At 38.7% G+C, this 22,210-nt stretch overlaps 1 protein-coding gene across 3 annotated transcripts in view; it reads right to left on the reverse strand.

Annotated features, from left to right (window-relative positions):
- Positions 1-1,470: 1,470 nt before the first annotated feature.
- The window catches only part of Slc30a9 (solute carrier family 30 member 9), an 89,234-nt gene continuing 68,494 nt past the window's right edge, over positions 1,471-22,210 (reverse strand). For all 3 annotated transcript variants that reach the window (XM_029560682.1, XM_029560683.1, XM_008827213.3), the window contains 6 exons: positions 20,897-20,968; positions 19,878-19,985; positions 16,776-16,941; positions 11,654-11,783; positions 8,262-8,375; positions 1,471-2,758 (listed from right to left, as the gene is read on the reverse strand). In XM_029560682.1, coding sequence (XP_029416542.1) covers positions 2,714-2,758; positions 8,262-8,375; positions 11,654-11,783; positions 16,776-16,941; positions 19,878-19,985; positions 20,897-20,968 — 635 coding nt within the window. In that variant the 3' untranslated portion in view covers positions 1,471-2,713. The remainder of the gene's footprint in view (positions 2,759-8,261; positions 8,376-11,653; positions 11,784-16,775; positions 16,942-19,877; positions 19,986-20,896; positions 20,969-22,210) is intronic.

Raw genomic sequence — 22,210 nt, forward strand, 5'->3', positions numbered from 1 at the left:
AATTTTAAAAAATTTTCCTTTCAAATATTAATGTTCAAATGCTGAATACCAAAGCAAGACAGATAAATAAGCATTAATTTAGGAAAAAACTAAAACAAGAACTTGGATAATTAGATCTTAAAGAGGACTAAATTCCCTGCCTTTAAAATTCTTTTTAAAATTATATTTATTTATAGTGTGTACATGCGAGATGGCACGCACATGTGTTACAACATGTGTGGAGATTAGAAGACAACTTCCAGGAGTCAGTTCTCTCCTTCTACCGTGGAAGTCCGAAGGATGGAATTCAGGCCACTAGGCTTGGCAGCAAATGACTTTACCTGCTGAGCCATCTCACTGGACCTAGTTTTAAAATTCTAATTTGGCTCAGTTCAGATATGTGTGTGCGCAGTGCATGTGTATATACATGTGTGGTTGGGACAAACTTGGGTGTCGGTCCTCACCTTCCGCCTTGTTTGAGAGAATCTGTGTTGTTCGCCCCTGTGTACATCAGGCTAGCTAGCCTACAAGTTTCCAGAGATTCTCCTGTCCATGTCCCATCTCACACACTGGGATTACAGACCTGTGCTACTGCACTCAACTTCACATAGGTTATGCAGAACTGAAGTCTTCATGCTTGTGCAGCAAGCACTTTAAGTCACCGAGCTATCTCCCCAGCCCCAAACCGGTCTTGTTTTAGAGTTCTGAAAGATATACTATTTGAACTAACTTTTAAACATCAGTTTTGAGGGTCTTCTGAAAGAGTTATTATTCTTACCTAAATGAAATTTTTAAGATAATTTTGTTACGAGAAAACTGGGTATCATTTAGAACTTTCCCATGTGGCACTGTCATGGCATAGTGACTGGCAAGTGGAAGAGGAACAGAAACCCAAGAGAGAATCATGGTAGGTGAACAAAGTGATTTCTGTCAAAGATGAGGAGTTTGAAACTCCTAGATCAGAGCATAACTTTAGCATATTATTGTGCTGGGATCAAGCCCAGGCCTTGCACATACTAGCTATATGCAGTACTATTGAGCTATACCTCCAAATCTTCTATCTTTTAAAAATATTTAAATTTTATTGCATATATTGGAGGGGGTGTATATCAAGGAACACATACAGACGTCAGAGGGTACCTTGCAGCTTTCTCCATCCACCATGTAGGCCTCTGGGATCAAACTTAGGTCAGCAGTCTTGGTGGTAAGTGCCCTTACTGAGCCATCTTGCTGGCCCAAATATTATATCTTAAGAATAAAACTGGAATATTATTTCACTTAGAATATCTAACATTTAAGTGCATTTGAAGATAGCTTAGATTCTATGTAGTGAGTTCCAGGTCAGCATGAGCTACACAGAAAGATACTATCTCAAAAACAAAAAGGACAACAAGCAAAATGCTCTCTATAGTTAAAAAAAAGGCACAATACAGTAAATTCTCCCATTTTTCCAGCAAATGTCATTTCTGAATCAAAGACTACCTTAACAAATCCTTTAATCAGAGATTTATTTCTTGTTTTCATCATCACAGTCTGCTGTAGTTCACAGACTTCCATCTCAGTAAGTTTTGAGCCACTGCACTCACAGTCTGTGTATTGCTATCTAGCACTCACCCATCAGAGCAGCCACTGCTCACAAGGACGAGGTTCACTGTTACTGCAAATCCTAGTATGCACCAGTTGTCTGTGTGGAGACAGCTGCAAATTTTCACTACATTTTCAGTTACTGAAGTAATACCTTATGGTCATCAGGAGCTACCTGCTTTTGTAATATCCTGCAGCCAACACACTATGCTAGGTACCACATATACACAATTGGCTATTACGTTATGCAAAATCACAACACAAGTAAGTTTCAGTGTAAGAGATTTACTTTTCTCTCTCAAAGCAAAAAATATCCCACAGTTCAGATTTATATAAGTAGTGCTTTCTTTAAAATAAATTAAACACAAAATGCTGTCCTGCCTGTAAAATTATAAATATTCCTAGTTCATTTTACAGAATGGTAAAACATTTATGAAAACGCATTATTTCCCACTAAATAAACACTATGGGACTAAACCCAGTAAAAAAAAAAAAAGTCATACATCTTAGAATTATATCTTTTAACATTAGACAAATTAAATCAAATAAGAAAAAAAAAGTGAAAGAGATAAGAAATTTTACAAAATGGTCACTACTACGCTCTAACAGAGAGAACTGAAATGCCTTCTCTCACTCAGTGACTAAGCCAGTTGTGGAATGAACATCTGCAGATGATAAAGTCAGGAGAGTGATTTTCAGTGCTCAGGTCAAATGACAAAGTAGACAGAAGTAATTTCCACATTGGGTAAAATAGACTTAAACCATATATCAAGAGTTGGCCAGAATATTCGATACTGATGGACTGAAGTCTTCAGTAGAAATGAGAGTTATGATTTTATGGGTGTTGCTTATTTTTACCATGTTAAGAAAGAAAACATGATTTCAAGGTACAATACAGACTGGAAAGGTGAGAAAATATATGGACTGAAGCAGCCAAAATGTCTCCACTGAACATTGATAACATGATTCAAAGAAAGGCGCTTCAGTCTTGTGGCCAGTTCAGCCTCTTTTCACATTTCATCCATCTTGAAAAACATGACTTCTGCATGGCGCCGATTCCTCTTTAGTGTGGGAAGCTGGAAACAGCTTTAAAGAGTGGCTGAACAAACCTGTTTCCAAGTCCCCAACAAAGTGACTCACTCCAGCCAACTTACAGTATCTCCAAATCCACATGCCGAATTTCAGGATTTCGTTTCTGGAAAGAAAAAACAATGTTCACATTATTCACAGCAAAATAAAACCTTCTGTTTCTTTTTAATCTTTTGGATCACCAGAGCACCTGAAAACACTGGTTTATGCTATTTCTGTTGTATACAAGCAAGTGGAACCTTTGAGTAAGATCAGTAAGTGAACACTTATAACCAGTACAGAAATAAGCCATGTCCTGAGTTCACTCATGTTTTAATACAAACATGCTTTAAGGATCTAGAATACACCAAGCATAGAAACACTGAAAAACACGGGAAATATGCTCTTTTTCATGGTGAAAAGAAAATCACTGCAAAAACAAAGCTAATACATTTATAGTACCTTACTGATATTTTTTTAAAGAAATGTTTCTTTTTTAAAATTTTATTTATTATTTTTACTTTATGTGTATGCGTGTATTGCCTGCATGTAGGTAAGTGCACCCGTGTTGTGCAATGCCCGCAGAGGTCAGAAGAGGCTGTTGGATTCCCTGGAACTGGAGTTATGAATATATTTTAGTAGTAGTCCATACAGTCTATGCTAACAAGAACTGAAGAATTTTAAAATATTTTATTATTTTTTATGTGTATGAGTATATTGCTTGCATGTATGTAAGTACACCCATGTTGTACAGTGCCCATGGAGGTCAGAACTTTTACATTAATCAAGCTTTATTCCCTTAGCCAAAAATGTTCCCATCTTAGTGGGTTAAACTTAGATTTTTTTTTTTTTTTTTTTTCATTTTTTTGAGACTGGGTCTCTGTGTACCCCCAGCTGTCCTGGACCTCACAAAGTAGACCAGGTTGGCCTTGACCCCACAGAGACCCGCCTGCCTCTGCCTCCTGAGTGCTAGGATTAAAGGCGTGTGCCACCATGCCCGGCTAAACTTAGATTTTTATTGCCAGGTGTGGTGGCTTCTGAGGACTTTAAAGACAAAGCTATTTGTAGTAAATAGTACAGAATTAAGATGCTCTTTGCCTCTACACTGTGCTGACATTCCCTATAATGGTATAGGGAACTATATGGTATACTATAAAAGTAATGTGGGTCAAATTGCTGGGTCCTTGGTACAATTCACAGCCAAGTGGAACCAAACTAAACTAGAAGTCACTGTTTCTCCTTCACGCCCAAACATTCAACAGTCAGGAAAAGTCAGCTACACAGTAAAACTGTGTAGTAGCCAAAATGTCCTTCCTGAAGTAGCAAAATGTCTCTTATTAAACCTCAACCTTTGAGTACACTTAAAAATATGGTGACTGTAGAGATGGCTCAGTGGTTAAGAGTACTTGCCCTTCCAGAAGACCTAGGTTTGATCCCCAGCAGCCACATGGCAGCTAACAACTGTCCATAACTCCAGTTCCAGGGGATCTGACACCCTTTTCTGGCCTCTGTGGGCACTGCACACATGTGGTACACTTATAAACATGCAAGCAAAACACTCATACACATAAATAATAAAATATTTTTTTAAAGTATGGTTACAGATAAAGATTTAATCAGGGGTGAAGTACTCAGTATAGTAGGAATGACTTATAATATGGAAAGAATCTAGATTACTGACTTTTATTTAACCTTGCACCAAAAAGCTGTTTATAATTTAATCAAGTTCATTAAGCCATCTCCTCCTCTGGTGACCTGGGCACCTAACCCTAATCCCTCAGGATCCCTCCTTGCCCTCCATCCAAGACAGTGGATGAATGTGGGTGTGCTTGTTTAACCTATCAAAGAGTTAGAAGCAGCTTGTTACTCTCATTGAAAGCAGTGAGAATAACTGAGAATCTGCTTTATATTGTGTGCATGAGGCATTTTAGGCCAAGAGATCAAAGGGCAAGATTCTCTGATAAGGGTAGATCCTAGCTTTTACTTCCCAAATTGATGCCAGAAATATTGCTTCAACGAAAGTATGAGAGGGATACCTATCTCAAAAGCACAGTCTGTGAGACATCTGAAGGAACAGGTGGTTCTCAGAGTTCGGGTCCACTCTAGGCCTTAAAACTAAAAGCTAAGAGTTAGGCTTTTTTTTTTTTTTTTGGTCTTTTTGAGACAGGGTCTCCCTGTAGCCCAAGCTGGCCTGGAACTCACTTTGTAGACCAGGCTGGCCTCAAACTCACAGAGACCCACCTGCCTCTGTGCTGGGTCTAAAGGTGTGCGTCACTACGCCCAGTCAGGCGGTTTCTTTATTCAGGTATAAATAAATGTAATGTGGCTTAGTTAACACAAGTCGGCATGAGGTCCAGTGACTGATCCCCAGCATCAATAAACAAACAGAAGACTATGACAAAATGGGAAGCAGGCATAAAACACTTTTGCTTCATACTCAAGTATGATGTCACAAGAACAACAAACATTTCCATGATTGCCTGAGTTGCAGGTTAACTGCTTTAAAAAAAAAAAAAAAAAAATTAAGCAGGGCATGGTTTATTTGGTTTAAAATTACAAAAAGCAGCCAGGAGTGGTGGTGCATGCCTTTAATCCCAACACTCGGGAGGCAGAGGCAGGCAGATCTCCATGAGTTCAAGTCCAGCTTGGTTTATACAGTGAGTTCCAGGACAGCTGGGGCTACAGGGAGACCCTGTCTCAAAAAGACCAAAAAAAAAAAAATTACAAAGTTCTAATTTATAATATTTAGACAGCATCATGCCCAGATAAAAGACCATCAAGAGCACAAAGGCAGATTGATGAGTTTTGGGGAGGGAGGGGCAATTTCATTTTTGTTTTAGACAGTCTCCCCGTAGTCTCTGCTGGCCTGAACTCACTACATAGACCAGGCTGGCATGAACCTCACAGAAATCTGCCTACCTCTGCTTCCCAAGTGCTGGGATTAAAGGCATGCACTACCATGCCCAGCCTAACAGGTTTTAGCATAACAATGAATAGTAAAAAATTAATCAAAAAAAAAAAAAAAAGAAAGAAAATTAATCTTTCCCAAAGAAAGGTCTGGTCTTTGTCCTCAGTTATTACAAGGTAGTTTCTATGCTCTCAAAATTCCTGCCTGAGATTTTGTTTATCTGAGGGTATGAGAAACCTTTTGGGGCTCAAATTATAGGAGGGCCTCCACAGCTACCTGGCACTCACTCATGTGGGTGTCTAGGGGTCTGAACTCTAGTCCTTATACTTGTAGGGCAGATGCTTTAATTGCTAAGCCATCTCCCCAGCCCCAACCCTGAAATTTTTTTTGTTTTTTTTGGTCTTTTTGAGACAGGGTCTCCCTGTAGCCCCAGCTGTCCTGGAACTCACTATGTAGACCAGGCTGGCCTTGAACTCACAGACAGACATCTGCCTGGCTCTGTCCCCGAAGTGCTTGGATTAAAGGTGTGCACCACCATGCCTGGCTGAACTTTTTGAGCATCATGCCTTCATCTCTGTAGTGCTGGGATTATAGTGCACTATAGTGCTAGGTGTGTGTGCTACCATACTCAAATTTATGTGACACTAGGGATCCAACCCAAGGCTTTGTGCATCTAGGCAAGCATTCTACCAACTGAGCTACACACCAAGCATCCCCATGGTTGATATTCTTAATTTTCTTGTTATTTATTATTTTATGTGTATGAGTATTTTGCCTGCATGCATATAAGTGCACCATGTGTGCAATGCCTGTGGAGACCAAAGAAGGCATCAGATCCCTTGGAGCTTGAATTATGGACAATTGTTAGCTGCGATGAAGGTGCTAAGAACCCAACTTGGGTCCTCAGCAAGAACAGCCAGTGCTATTAATTGCTGAGTCAAATCTCCAGCCCCCATGATGGATTTTAATTTACATCCTGTGGTGGTTTGAGTAAGTGTCCTCCACAGACTCTAAGCATTTGAACACTTTGTCTCCAGTTGGTGGCAATGCTTTGGGAAGTTTTAGGAGGTGTGCCCTTGCTGAAGAAACACTGGGGGTGGGCTTAGAGAGTCCTTAAGCCTTACAGGATTTCCTGTCTCTCTCTGCTTCTCTCTGCCTACTTGATGTGATGGTTCGGCTTTCTGCTTTGCCACCTTCTGCCACCATGCCTCCCCCATCGTTATGGACTCCAGTTCCTCTGGAATCATAAGCCAAATAAACTTTTCCTTCTATAAGTTGCCATGGTCATGGTGTCTTATCACAGCAACAGAAAAGAAACTAGCACATATCCTTTCCCTATAATAAACCCTAACCACAGGAGTGTATGTAGTTCAGTGGCACAGAGCTTGTCTGGCATGTAGAAAGACAAGGAAGGGAGGGAGGGAGAAACCACCATCATGAGAATGACATCATGGAGTTGCATTCCAAGTCCCTCTTGTGAATTATCAAGTGCAAGGGTGGTCTTAACCTCAAATTCACAACTGATATTTTAAAAAGGTGTCTTGCTGGGCATGGTGGCACACACCTTTAATCCCTGCACTCGGGAGGCAGAGGCAGGCGGATCCCTGTGAGTTCGAGGCCAGCCTGGTCTACATTGTGAGTTCCAGGACAGCTGGGGCTACAGGGAGACCCTGTCTTAAAAAGACCAAAAAGAGGTGTCTTGTAGACTATGTCCCTAACTTCATGAAACAGCTTATGCAAAGTTCTTTGAAGCCAGGTGTGGTGGCACATGCCTGCAATCCTGGCAAATTGGGAGGCCAAGGGAAGAGGACTGAAACCTCAAGGACAGCCTGGCCAACACAGCAAACTCCTGTTTTAAAATAAAATACAAGAGTTAGGGGTTTTGTTTAGTGGCAGACAGCTTGCCTACCATGCTTAATGCCCTGGGTTCAATTCCTGGTTACAAATGCATATACACACATATATGCAATTCATATACAAATTCATTCATGAGGTTTCAGATTTCTTGCTGTAAACTAGGCTTTAAGAGGCTACCAGCTGTCAGGGTGAGGTGAAGCATAAAAAGAAAATATCCCAGCTATCTGAGCAGCTACAGAAATACTCATCACTTTATTTATTTATTTTTTTTTCCATTTCAGAAAAACAGTTATTTTACATTAAATTGTTATTTATATTAACAAACATTTGCTTTTAAGATGAATATCCAGGGGCTAGAGAGGTGGCTCAGTGGTTAAGAGCACTGAGTGCTCTTAAGGAGGGCCTGGATTTGATTCCCAGCACCCACATGGCAGCTAATAACTGTCCATAACACCAGTTCCAGGAGAATTCAATGCCCTCTTCTGACCTCTGTGGGCACAGCACAACACAGGTGACACAGGTGCACTTACATACATGCAGAAAATACACTCATACACACTAAGAAACAAAAACAAACAAACAAACAAAAACCCCGAGTATTAAGAAGCTGGAGAGATGGCTCAGTGGTTAAGAACACTGGTTGCTCTTGCAGAGAACCTAGGTTCGGTTCCCAACACTCACATGGTAGCTAACAACTGTCTAAAACTCCAGTTCCAGGGAATGTGGTGCCCTCTTCTGACCTCTGTGGGCATTGCACAACATGAGTACACTTACATGTAGGTAATACACTCAAGACACATGTTTAGTATTATATTCTAGTTTTCTAACTTTTGTCAGCACATTATTTCTGACAAATGCATCTTACTTTCAGTTCCTTCTCCAGTCTATCTACTTCAGCTCCTAGAGTGTCAATAATGTTTTCTCCATGTTTAAGCATAAAGGCCTCTAGTTGTTCAGGAGTTTTCACTTCTTGAATTTCCTATAAAGAAAACAAAATCAAGAAAGCAAAGTAATTAAAAAAAAAAAAACTACAATAGTACATTCATGATTCCATTAAAAAAACTTGTGGCATCATTAAATTTAATGAAAACCAAAGAGACTAGGCTGTGGGCAGTGGGCTTCTCATCACCAAAAAGCTCAGGTAATGCTGTGCACAGAAGCACTACAAAACTAATAGCAAAAGAATACTCATGAAGACAGTGACCTTCCTATAAGGAAAAAATATTAAATCTTTACCTCAGTCTAGTAAGTAAACAATTTAAAGCAGATTAAAGACCTAAAGGTAAAGAGTCACACAATTTTTAGAAGAAAAAAAGAAAATGTTCTTGTGATAAAGGGACAAAGATGGACTTTTCACTCAAGTTAAAAGGCTCAGAAGTGCTGGGCACAGCGGCACTCATCTGTAATCCAGCACTCGGGAGTTATCAAGAGACAGAGCTCAGTCTCAACTACAGAGAAAATTTGAAGCTTGCCAGGCTTATTATCAGACCCTGTCTCAAAAGAAAATAAAAAGTATAGAGGGAAAGGATACAAAGTTCATGTTAAAGACTATGCTTAACTCTTCTATATAATGGCACACCAGAAAAGGGTATTTGTATATATATAAATGAAGGATTTGTGTCCAGCATATTCAAAACAAAATGCTTACAAATCTGTCAGAAAATACAAATTAACTACAAATAAAAAGGTGCAATGTAAAGGAAAATCCCAATGGTCAGAGAATTTTGATGTTTATTAATTTTATAACTCTCTAAGAAATAAAAATAAAAACAAGATACAATTTCACACCAATTAGTGTGGAAAAACTTTTGAAACTGTGTCAGTGTAATCTCTTAAGAATGTGATGCAATAGAAACTCTGATAGGCTGATAGCAGAAGATAACTGACATGCTTTGGAGAGTAACTTGGCAATATCTATGAAGTTGAAGAACGCACATTCTATGGTCTTCATCTGTCTCCAATTATACAACCTCTATACCACCACCAAGAAACATGTGAGTGACTAGGAAATAGAGGAGGCCCCAGAATGGTATGGCTTCTTATTTTTTCTTTTGATTTGAGATAGGGTCCCAGGTGCCTCAAAATCATAATCCTCCTGTTTTAGCCTCTAAGTGTTGGGATTACAGGTACGTGCTACCATGCCTAGCTTGTAGCATTGTTTCTAATAGCTAACATTAAAAATAATACAAATATTCGGCTGGGAAAAGAAAAATATAAATTACATTCACTGCATGGAATAATAGTAAACAACAGTAGCAGAAAATTATCCAGAACTATGTAAATAAAGAATCTCAGAAATATATTGTAACGGACACTATATAAAGGTTCATACAGTATTTGTTTTGTTTGAGATAGGGTCTCCCTGTAGCCCCAGCTGGCTTGGACCTTGCTATGTAGATCAGGCTGGCCTCGATCTCACAGAGATCCACATGCCTTTGCCTCCTAAGTGCTGGGATTAAAGGTGTGTACCACCACAAAAGGCACATATTATACACTGCAAGCATTCAAAATATTATATTTAATGATAAAAAAAATGCAATGTCTTAGCTGGGCATGGTGGCACACGCCTGTAGTCCCAGCACTTGGGAGGCAGAGGCAGGCGGATCTCTGTGAGTTCAAGGCCAGCCTGGTCTACATATTGAGTTCCAGGACTGCTGGGGCTACAGGGAGACCCTACTTCAAAAAGACAAAAAAAAAAAAAAAAAAGCAACGTCTAAAAATTTGAGGAAATGACAGGTATCAAATTCAGTACGATAGCTAACTCTAGGGATAAAATAAGGCAAATAGAATTTTGAAAAAAAAAACGAGGCTTGGACTATTGTAATAATTTCTTTTAAGATCTTAAGAAAACACAGTACATGTTTGGCACCCCTACTTTGAAAATCCAAAATGTTCTGAAATCTGGCTCTTTTTTTTTTTTTTTCTCTTTCTTTTTGAGACAGGGTTTCTCTGTAGCCCCAACTGTCCTGGAACTCACTATGTAGACCAGGCTGGCCTTGAACTCACAGAGATCCACTTGCCTCTGCCTCCTGAATGCTGGGATTAAAGGCATAGGCCACCATGCCTGGCAAATCTGACATTTTTAAGCACTGACATAACACTCAAAAAATTCATTTTGGGCAGGACATATAGCTCAGTTGGAGAGTGCTTGACCACCATGTAGGAAGTCCTGGGTTCAATCTCTAGCACCATATAAACCAGGTGAGGTGGCACACGCTCATAAATCCAGCACTACTGGGGTAGAGGCAGAGCATCAGATGCTTAAGGTCATCCTTGGGTACATAGTAAATTTGAGGCCAGCCTGGGCTACATGAGACCCTGTCTCTAAACAAAGGAGGAGTTTTAGCTTAAGGACACTCAATTTATAAAAACCTATGCAACTATTTTTTAAAAATTTAAAAACCCTGAAATTGGATCTATTTCAGGTCTCTAACATGTTCTTTGAAAAATATTCACCCTATATAACAAAATGTTGAGTTGATAATATTAAGTACTAATATCTGTCCTGTTCACTATGTTAGCTTCTGTAAATTCTCTTTTAAATGACAGCATTCCCCCCTTTATCTAAGGGATATGGTCCAAGAGCCCAGTTGACAGCCAAAACCATAGTGCCGAACCCTATCTTACATTTTTCATATACAAACATGTCTATGATAAAGTTTAGTCAATTAAGCACAGTAAGAGATTAATGATAAAATACAACAACTGTTAACAACGTAACTAAAGCAACATGAATAGGCATGGAAATGCTAGGGAAGGGTAATTCATGTCCTGGAAGGACAACATACTGCTCAGAAAGGCAATTTAAAGTTTATGTTTAGTTCTTGAATTTTCCACTTATTATGTTTGAACTCAGGTAATTTAAGCCACAGAAAGTAAAATAGTGAAGGGGGTGAATATGCTATCATATTAATAAAAAAGCATAGATTCTAGAGTCAAAGGTCAGATTCATATGGGACTCTACATACATGGTCCTAAATCTTTAGAGAAGTTACTTAATCTGTTGTCTAAATTTACCTATATGTTAGACTATAAGTGTTATTTCTTATATTGGGATTGTTGAAACATTACATAAAACAAGTATTAACAACTCAATGAAGTTTGTTTTTTGGCTCTCCCTTTGAATGATTGAATTTTGGAACTAAGAAGTTGATAGGTGAAGTGACTTTAAGATCGTAAGAAAAAAGTTTTATTTACTTTGAAAGTAACCTTTTAACCATCATCTACAGAAGAAAATGATGAATACATAAAACTTACTTGAAGCATTTGGTCAAAATCTTGTTTTTCCAAATATGATCTTGTAACAACACGTCCATCGAAATCAACTTCTGCCTTAAATCTTACTTTGCCTAATCCTAGATCTGTGGCTTTCACATCATGAATTGCTCTGAAATTAATAACAGTGAATATAAGTCAATATAAACACACACATGCATACTATAATGGCAAATTCTCCTTCTCCAATAATGATGAGCACAGGCTAAGATGGCTTCAGAGTACTCACCATTAAGTGCCAGTGTTCTCTAAGGCTGACCATCTTCTAAGCATAATGCCAAACCAAAGCATAAGCTTAATAAAGACTATTTCATGATAATTTATATACATGAGATAAATGTACATTACAAAATTCACTAACTCTAAAGTGTTTTTCTAAAATGTTGTCTGGTTGATTTCGTAAACCTTCCTCCATCTATCCATTTACCAATTTCCTAGTAACATTTACAAGAAACATACACAATACCAAACACACAGGACCAGAAAAGAAACTCCTCATATTATATAATAGTCAAAACACAAAATGTACAGAATGAGAAAAGACACTGAAAGCTGTCAGGGAGAAAGATCAAGCCACATACAAAGGCAGGCCCATTAGAATAACACCTGCCTTTTCCTTTTTTTTTTTTTTTTTTTGTCTTTTTGAGACAGGGTCTCCTTGTAGCCCTAGCTGTCCTAGAACTCACTATGTAGACTAGGCTGGCTTCGAACTCACAAAGATGTGCCTGCCTCTGCCTCCCAAGTGCTGGGATTAAAGGCATGCGCTACCACGCCCAACTCCTTTTCTTCTTTAAAAAATATTTTCTTTATTATTTTTTATTTTATGTGTGTTCGTGTATTGCCTGCATGTAGGTAAGTGCACCCATGTCATGCAATGCCCGTGGAAGACAGAACAGGACCTGGAGTCAGATCCCCTGGACCTGGAGTTATGGACTGTTGTTAGCTGCCATGTGGGTGCTGGGATTCAAACCCGGGTCTTCTGCAAGAACAGTCAGTGTTCTTAAGCGCTGTACCATCGCTACAGCCCCCAACACCTGCCTTTTCAATGGAGACTTTGAAAGTCAGAAGGGCTTTGACTGATGTTTTATAACTCTTGAAAGAACAGACATGCCAGTCCAGACTACTATACCCAGTAAAACAGTTGTGCTGGGCATGGTGGCGCAGGCCTTTAATCCCAGCACTCGGGAGGCAGAGGCCAGCCTGGTCTCCATAGTGAATCCAGGCCAGCTGGGGCTAGAAGGAGACCCTGTCTCAAAAAGACCAAAAAAAAAAAAAAAAAAAAATACCCCACCTCCCCAAAACCCCCAAAACTACCAGCTGAAATCAAAGAACAACTTCCCATGAAAAAAAAAAAAAAAACAGATTTATTTAGGGGCCAGGCGTGGTGGCACATGCCTTTAACTCCAGCATTCAGGAGGCAGAGGCAGGCAGATCTCTGTGAGTTCAAGGCCAGCCTGGTCTACATAGTGAGTTCCGAGACAGCTGGGGCTACAGGGAGACCCTGTCTCAAAAAGACCAAAAACAACAACAACACCCCCCCGCCAAAAAAAACCAAAATAACTCCTCCGAAAAAACCCCCAAAACAACAATACCCTATAGGGTTCATCTTTTTGCTGTCTCCAAAAAAACACATTTTACCATCAGTGACAGACACCATCTTAGGGTAAAAGAATAGAAAAAGACATTCTAAGAAAATTGAACTAAGACACAATCTCTGGAGAGACAGGAAAGAATGTATGAAGCCGTTGAGGTAGATTACCACAACAAAACTTTCTTCCGGATAAAATATTAGTTGCACATATGCACAAGACCTGTGCAAGATCAAGCCAGCCAAAATCCCAGCATGGAGTGGGGAGGTGGTCACAAAGTGCCATCCCCAGCTGAGGAGCTACTGGCAACTGATGACTGCTGTGGAAGGAGAGCCTGTTTCCTTCAGGGATGTGGGACATAAGAGGCTACTCATGCATGTTCCTAAACCCATGCACATACAGATAGCACTAAGTGGGCTCATTGGTTTCAAAAAACAGAGCACATGAAGTCAGGAGTGAAAAATGGTAGGGGAATAGGAGAGGAACTGTAGGGGAGGGAACGAGGGCAGGTTAGCTCAAAACATAACATATACATGCATAAGATTCTCAAACAATGAAAAGGAGGAGAAACACAAATCAAAAGATTCATACAGAAAAGCTCATTTTCAGATGGCTTCACTGCTAAATTTTACTAAACACTTAAAAAAGAAATTAATATCAGGCTGGAGAGATGGCTCAGCAGTTAAGAACACTGGTTGTTCTTGCAGAAGACCCGGGTTTGTATCCCAGCACCCACATGGCAGCCAGCAACTGTCCTAACTCCAGTTCCAGGGGCTCTGACAGCCTCTTCTGTCCTCTGCGGGCATTGCATGACATGGGCGCACTTACCTACACTCAGGCAATACACGCATACACATAAAATAAAATTTAAAAAATTAAAAAAAAAAAATCAATCCTTTACAAACTCTCCCAAAAATTGAGGGATGACTTCCCAACTTATTCTATGAAGTCAGTATTATTAGGGATATTTATATAGCATATCTTATATAAAATAACTAAGTTTAATATTGATTTTCAGAATATTCAATTTCTATTTATGGTCCAAGTAATTATTTTGCAAGCTTAAACATACAAGTTTTAGAATATAAATCAAGTAATTACTTACATGCTTTACTAATTCAGATATACAGGACATTTTAGAAAACCTCAGAGGTTTCAATTATAGCACACCATCCAAATTCACGCTGAGGTATGAATTCCTCAGTACAGCAGTGTTGAGAAGTGGGGCTTAAGGGGTGGTATCTGGGTCATGGGGTGAAGCCTCAGCAATAGATTAAGGCCACCTCCTGGAAGTCAATTAACTCTTACTCTTGCAGGACTTCACTAGTTACGAGAGCCAGCTGCTGTAAAGCATGGCCACCCCTCTTATTTTGTCTCTTCTAAATGAGTCTATGTGCCCTCCCACTTTCTACCCTAAGTTGTAGCAGCATGAGACTTCTGCAGGTCTATATACTTCCCTGCCTCCAGAACTAATTACCTAGTCTCTGGTATCCTATGATAGCAACAGAAAACATACTAAGACCTTTAAATAAAGAGGGCAGACTAAACACCTTCCTGTTTTAAAATTTGAAAAAAAAAAATATTATATTTAAGTATTAGTTCTATATGACTGTGGGCAAATATCATGGTTTTGGAGGTTTCAAAACGTGGTTGACTGGATCTATTGCCTCAGGCTTGAGGCAAAGCAGACCATCATGGCGGGGGGCAGGGGGAGTATGTGATAGAGAAGCTTGCCACTCCATTACATCCAGGAAGCAGGGATAGGAGACCAGGTCCTAAATATCCTTCAAAGACCTACCTCCTCCAACTAACTCAGTGCCAGCTCCTAACAGCCCATTTAGCTCTGAGCTCAACAGATCCATGAAGTTAGCGCTCTCATAATTCAATCATTTCTCAACAGCTCCACATCGTAGGACCAAACCTTCATCACATGACTTATGGGAGACATGAGAGTTCATATCCAAATTATAGCAACAGGTTAGTGAAGACTAAAATTTACTGTTGTTGTTGGCATGGTGCTAGAAACTGAACCCTATACCTCACGCATGCTAGCAAGTGCTTGACCAATGAGCTATAGCCCCAGTACTTCATTATGAAGCCACATTGCCACTAAGTACTACTTAAAGTCACCACCAGAACCCTGTAGCGATTCTGACTATCTCAGCAGTCTTCCGTTCTTTAGTTTTTACACAATTTAAAAGAAAGGGGGTGGCTATATAGTTCATCAGTACAGTACTTGCCTAGCATGTGTAAAGTCCTGGGTTCAATAGGCAGCACTAAGAACAACAACAAAGATAAAAAGTATATGTGTTGGGGGTGTTTAAAAACTCAAAGACTCTTTTCAAAAGATACGTTATAAGTGACATGTACTCTGGTAATCATTTTCCCATGAATAAAAGCTTTTTTTTCCTTCTTAGATTTCATACATTCAATTTATAACTGTAATACAAATATAAGACAAATATAAAAATTCAGTATTGTGGTTCTTCATTAATAACGTCAGTATATATACTACTTCTATTCCTATTAATAATGTCAGTATATATGCCACTTCTATTGTCATTGATAACGTCAGTATATATACCACTTCTATTCTCATTGATAACGTCAGTATATATACCACTTCTATTCTCATTGATAACGTCAGTATATATACCACTTCTATTCTCATTGATAACGTCAGTATATATACCACTTCTATTCTCATTGATAACGTCAGTATATATACCACTTCTATTCTCATTGATAACGTCAGTATATATACCACTTCTATTCTCATTGATAACGTCAGTATATATACCACTTCTATTCTCATTGATAACGTCAGTATATATACCACTTCTATTCTCATTGATAACGTCAGTATATATACCACTTCTATTCTCATTGATAACGTCAGTATATATACCACTTCTATTCTCATTGATAACGTCAGTATATATACCACTTCTATTCTCATTGATAACGTCAGTATATATACCACTTCTATTCTCATTAACATCAGTATATATACCACTTCTATTCTCATTGATAATGTCAGTATATATACCACTTCTATTCTCATTGATAACATCAGTATATATACTACTTCTATTCTCATTGTGTCATCCTACTGTATTTTATTCTAAAAGGTATGCAGACTTAAAAGGAAATTTCCAAGGAGTTTCCTAAAGGTACCTGTTTCCCTTGAAGATGGTAATTCACAAGGCTTTTGTAAGTCACCCAAAGAGCATCACTAAAATAAGGCTGACCTGGGTGGGGCTGGAGAGATGGCTCAACGGTTAAGAACACTAATTGCTCTTACAAAGGACATGTGTTCGATTCCCAGAACCCATAAGGGGGGCTAAAAACTGTCCCTACTCCAGTTCCAGAGGATACGATGCCCTCTTCTGATCTCCATGGGCATTGCACGACACAGGTGCACTTACACATATGCAGGCAATACATTTATACACATAAAATAAAAATAATAAAATATTTTTTTGAAAAACAAACAAAAACCCAACAAGGCTGACCTTACTGATGGGTCACTCTCCAGGAGTTCAGTAAGCCGCTGTACTTGTTCTGGTTGTATGGATCGTCCTAAGAGTGCTTCTGTATTAGTGTAGATGAGAAATGTCGAGACCATACCTAGTAAGGTGCCCACACCCAAAGAACCTAGGCTGTCATACAACGGATTGCCTAAATGAAGCACACAAGAAATCAGGGAATTAGCATTTCCTACTTTTTCAAGGAGTTTTAGAGAGCAAACAGCCAGGCAAATAAATCAAGATGCTTGAAGTTCACTCGTAATTCCTTTAGTTACTTCCTTTAATGACTAATAGCTTTACTATACCTCAAAACAGAGACACGCTCAAGTTTCTTCATATTTACATAAGTGTTATGTGAACTATTTAAGAGCTGTTTCTTATATCTGATCATTACCTAGGCAAGAGTTCAAAGTATATTCTGATTACAAATACAAAATGGATACTAACATAATGGAAAGTCAATTTCTTTCAGATACATCAGTACCATTTTTGTAACCCGTATTATATTTAACTCTTTTTGTTTGTTTCTTTGGAGGCATGGCCTCAAACTCATGGCAATCCTGTCTCAGTCTCTTAGAATCATAGGCATGATAAATGACAAGCAGCTTATTTAACCTTTTTAAACATTAAAAAAGTTAGCCAGGTATGGTGGTGTTTGCCTTTAATTGCAGCACCCAAGAGACAGAGGCTGGTGGATCTCTGTGAATTTGAGGCCAGCCTGGTCTCCATAATGAGCTCCAGGCTAACCAGTTACATACTGAATCTCTACCTCAATAAATTTTAAGACTCGGGGCTGGAGAGATGGCTCAGCGGTTAAGAACACTGACTGTTCTTGCAAAAGACTGGGGTTTGAATCCCAGCACCCACATGGCAGCTAACAACTGCCTGTAACTCCAGTTCCAGGGGATCTGAGAGCCTCTTCTGTCCTCTGCAGGCACTGCACGACATAGGCGCACTTACCTACAATGCAGGCATAACACTCATACACACAAAAATAAAAATAATATTCAAAAAAATTTTAAAGACATTTTTATTGTGTTTGTGTGACCGAACAAGTGTGAACACATGTGCATGCCTGCATGCAAACCATGACATGCATGTGGAGGTCAGAGACAGTTTTGGGGAATTGGTTCTCTCCTTCTATTATGTGGGTCCTGGGGACTGAACTCAAGGCATCAGGATTGACTTATCTGCTGAGCCATCTCACCAGCCCTTATTTAACTTTACAAATTGATCAAATATTTATTTTACTAAAAAATCTTAATTATGCATTAGTTTTATTAACATGTAGTGAAAATGTAACACAAAAAGGAAACTTATTTATCTTTACAAATTGATCCACTTGTAAAGCATAACGCATTACAAGATTTATGTTTACAGAGTTCAAAATTAAATATTGCTCTTTAGAAATATAAAGTCAATGGGGCTGCAGAGATGGCTCAGAGATGAAGAGCACTCACTGATTGCTCTTACAGAGGACCCGAGTTCTCGTCCCATCACCCACATGGCAGCTAACAACTGTCTCTAACTCCATTTCTAGGGGATCAAATGCCCTCTCTGACCTCCAAGGGCATTGCGCTACACATGTGCATTTGCACACATGCAGGTAATACACTTAAACACATAAAATAATAAATAGGAGACTGGAGAGCTGGCTCAGCAGTAAGAGCACTGGCTGCTCTTGCAGAGGACTTGGCTTCGAGTCCCAGCACCCACATGGCAGCTAACAACTGTTCATAACTCCAGTTCCAGGGGAATCCGACATCCTCTTCTGACTCCCATGGGCATTGCATGACATGGGTGCATTTATATACATGTAAGCAAAACACTCATACACTTAAAATAAAAATAATATTTTTAAAAACTAAATAAAAGAAATTTCAAAAAGAAATACAAAGTCAAAGAATTGTTCATTAATAATTTATGTTCAAAATTGGGTAAAGGCCAATCAAAGTATCTATCAATACTTTCAGAACATTACAAATCACAGTCAACACAAGACATGCTGCTTTAGTCTTTACACGTTCATTTGAAATGGGGAAGAATGATTTGTATTTAGGACCACTTGAAGAAACACTGTAGAACTATATAGTTTGTCATGAGTTTTTAAAATTTAAAACTTCTGCAAGAGCAGCCAGTGTTCTTAACCACTGACCCATCTCTCCAGTTATGAAAAACTATTTTAAATAAACGAGAAAGCAAGGATGAAGCTCCATTCCCAGAGAATCCAACGTTACAATCTGAGTAGACACTTAAACCAAATGGTTGTTTTAGAAAATAAAACTAGTTCTCTGTTTTCTTATACCTGAATTGTATTAGCCCTCAAGACTTAACTAGCTACCAAAATGAGGAGGAACGAAAAGTGAATTAAGAACTATGGAGGCAACAGAGGTCATTATTGACACTAAGAGCAGAAGGAGAGAAGTGAACCAGAGCTGTGCTTCATAAAGTGCCCTCTCATACTATCTAAACCTATGAGGTTACGAGAGGAAATCATCCTGACGCTGTCACAGATGAACTTAAAGCTCGAATGACTGCAGAATTGAAGTCGCAGGTACAAAGGCTTAGAAACTACAATGATCTTCTGATGCCTTTCCTTCTCATCCCAGAAATTTCTAATTCAGAAAAATCTGAACATGCTTATTGACCAAATCATTTTATGATGAATTTTTAAAGTTAGAACACAAAGTGTTGGGTTTCACTATTTTCCTTATTCACCCACCTCCTTGCTGCCCCCTTCCTCCTGCCAAATAGTCTTCCCTTTCATTTTCATGACACAAGCATTCCATCACCTGCTGTTTTCTGCTCTCCTTCCTTAGTATCTCCTCTCACACACATATTTAAGTCTAGATTGTGCATATGAGAGAAGATAGGCAGTGTCTAAGATTGGCTTATTTTGCTAAACATAATGATAGCCAGTTACATCCATTTTCCTCCAAATGTATTTATCAAATATATAAATAAAAATTAGTACAAAATATTTAATAATCCACTGGTTTAAAATTATTCAATGATATATGACAAACTTCCATATATTAGAGAATTAAATACTAGAAATAAATCATCCGTAATTTAAGAAATACCTACCTGTTATAGAAGTAAGGCCCATGCAAGTGGCTGCTATTATCACGCCTAAGACAGCTGCGGTATCCTCCAATAATACAACATTGGTACTAGGATCACGACTTTCCATGACTTAATCATTTGGGGAAAAGACAAGAAAATTTCTGAAATCTTAACTTGACATTACTAGAAGACATTTCAACAAGCACCTACTTAAAGTCAAGCTATAAATTTAAGACAAAAATGTATGAAAGATAACAGTTTTATAAACCTTATTTTTTATGGTAGATGCTAATAATAACTGTTATGTAAAGTCAAATTACTTTTCTAAGTTATATAGGTATTTGCAAAAACAAAGAAGATCATTTAAGTCTGAAGAGAAAGTATCCTATGCTCAAATCACATTACTTTTCTCTCTCCTATAAAAAATTATTTATGGAGAGATGGCTCAGCGGTTAAGAGCACTGACTGCTCTTGCAGAGGATCTGGGTTTGATTCCCAGCATCCACGTGGTGGCTACGAACTGTCCTTGACTCCAGTTCCAGGGGAATCTGACACCCTCTTCTGACCTCCGTGGCAATGCATGACATGGGTGCACTCACATACATGCAGGCAATACACTCATACACATAAAATAAAAATTGAAAAAAAAACAAAACATTTTTAAAAATTATTATTTTTTTATTTTATGTGTATGGGTGTATTACTTGCATGTGTGTAAGTGCATGCGTGTCATGCTATGCCTGAGGAGGTCAGAAGTGGGCACTGAATCCCTGGAACTGGAGTTACAGACAGTTGTTATGTGCCATGTATGTACTGGGAATTGAACCGGGGTCCTCTGCAAAAACAGTCAGCGCTCTTAACTGCTGAGCCATCTCACCAGCCTCTACTTTTCTTTTTATAACAGAGCTAGTTGTTTTAGAAGAACAATATAAAGAAGACTCTGAGATATATTTTATATCATTAGTAACAAAGCAATAGCACTAAAAAGTTTAAAGCAAGTTAAACAGAGAAAATCAACACCTGGCTTTTAAAATACATACCATACTTATAAAATGATGTTCCTTTTGCCTGAGCACTCCTGCGAAGTTCATTTATAGCAACAAGAAGTGTTGCTGAAAGAAAAGTATCATTATTAGCAAGGAAGAAACTTCGTGTATCCAAACTTTAAGGATAGCATTTCCAAGATAAGTAAATAAGCACAATACTTCAACAGTGTAGCTGGCGATAAGAAAGGGTCTGTGTTAACAGTCGCTATGAATGCTCCAATTAATCATTACAGTAAAATGGATTTCTAAAGCCTAATTGCAAAACACAATTACTAAAGCTATAGCCTTAGTCTACCAAGCCACCATTGTTTGGCAAACACTCACTAAGCAAAATCACCTTTGAATCTCCCAACTTTTTGAGGATTATCATCATTTTATAGCCTATCAATGAGAAAAGATCCCATAAATATGTATGATTATGATCTGCCCATTTAAAAATATATTAATTAAATGGCTGGAGAGATGGCTCAGCAGTTAAGAGCTCTGGCTGCTCTTGCAGAGGACCCTGGGTTGATTCCTAGCACCCATATGGTGGCTAACAACTGTCCATAACTTGAGTTCCTGGGGAATCTGATACCTCCTTCTAACCTCTGCAGGCACTGCATGACATGGGTGCACTTACATACATGCAGGCAATACACTCATACACATAGAAAAATAATATTTTTTAAAATGTATTAATTTATGCTGGGTGTGGTGGTACACACCCTTAGGCCCAGCACTAGGAAGGCAGAGGCAGGCCGATCTCTGTGAGTTTGAGGCCAGCCTGGTCTACATAGTGAGTTCCAGGCCAACTGGGGCTACAGGAAGACCCTGTCTCAAAAAGACCAAAAAAAAAAAAAAAAAAAGTATTAATTTTAAAAAGCAAAAGGACTAGAGAGCAGGCTCTGTGGGTTAAAGTGCTTGCTGTGTGATCATGAGGACTCGAGTTCAGAGCCCAGCACCCACATAACAAGTCAGGCATCCTGCAAACAACTGTAACTCTAGCTCTGAGGGATCTGATGCCCTCTTCTGGCCTTTGTATGTACAAAGACACTCATTCCCACACATACACATGCGCATATACTTACACAGATAACAGGTACCAACACAAAAAATAAATAAGAGCTTTAAAGAGAAAAGGGATGAAGAGAATACTATGCACAGACAATGACAATCTTTTATGGAGAGCAGTGACTTAGGCAGTTTCATATTGATATTAGCAATTATGTCCTAATATTGCAATAGCTATATTTTAGAAATTATGAAATATTCTTATTTTAAAAAGAGTTTTCTTCTCATTAGCACCACTAAAATCTGATTTTCAAA

This window comes from Nannospalax galili, unplaced genomic scaffold (genome assembly GCF_000622305.1).
Source record: "Nannospalax galili isolate Female #2095 unplaced genomic scaffold, S.galili_v1.0 scaffold772, whole genome shotgun sequence".
Classification (NCBI taxonomy): Eukaryota; Metazoa; Chordata; class Mammalia; order Rodentia; family Spalacidae; genus Nannospalax; species Nannospalax galili.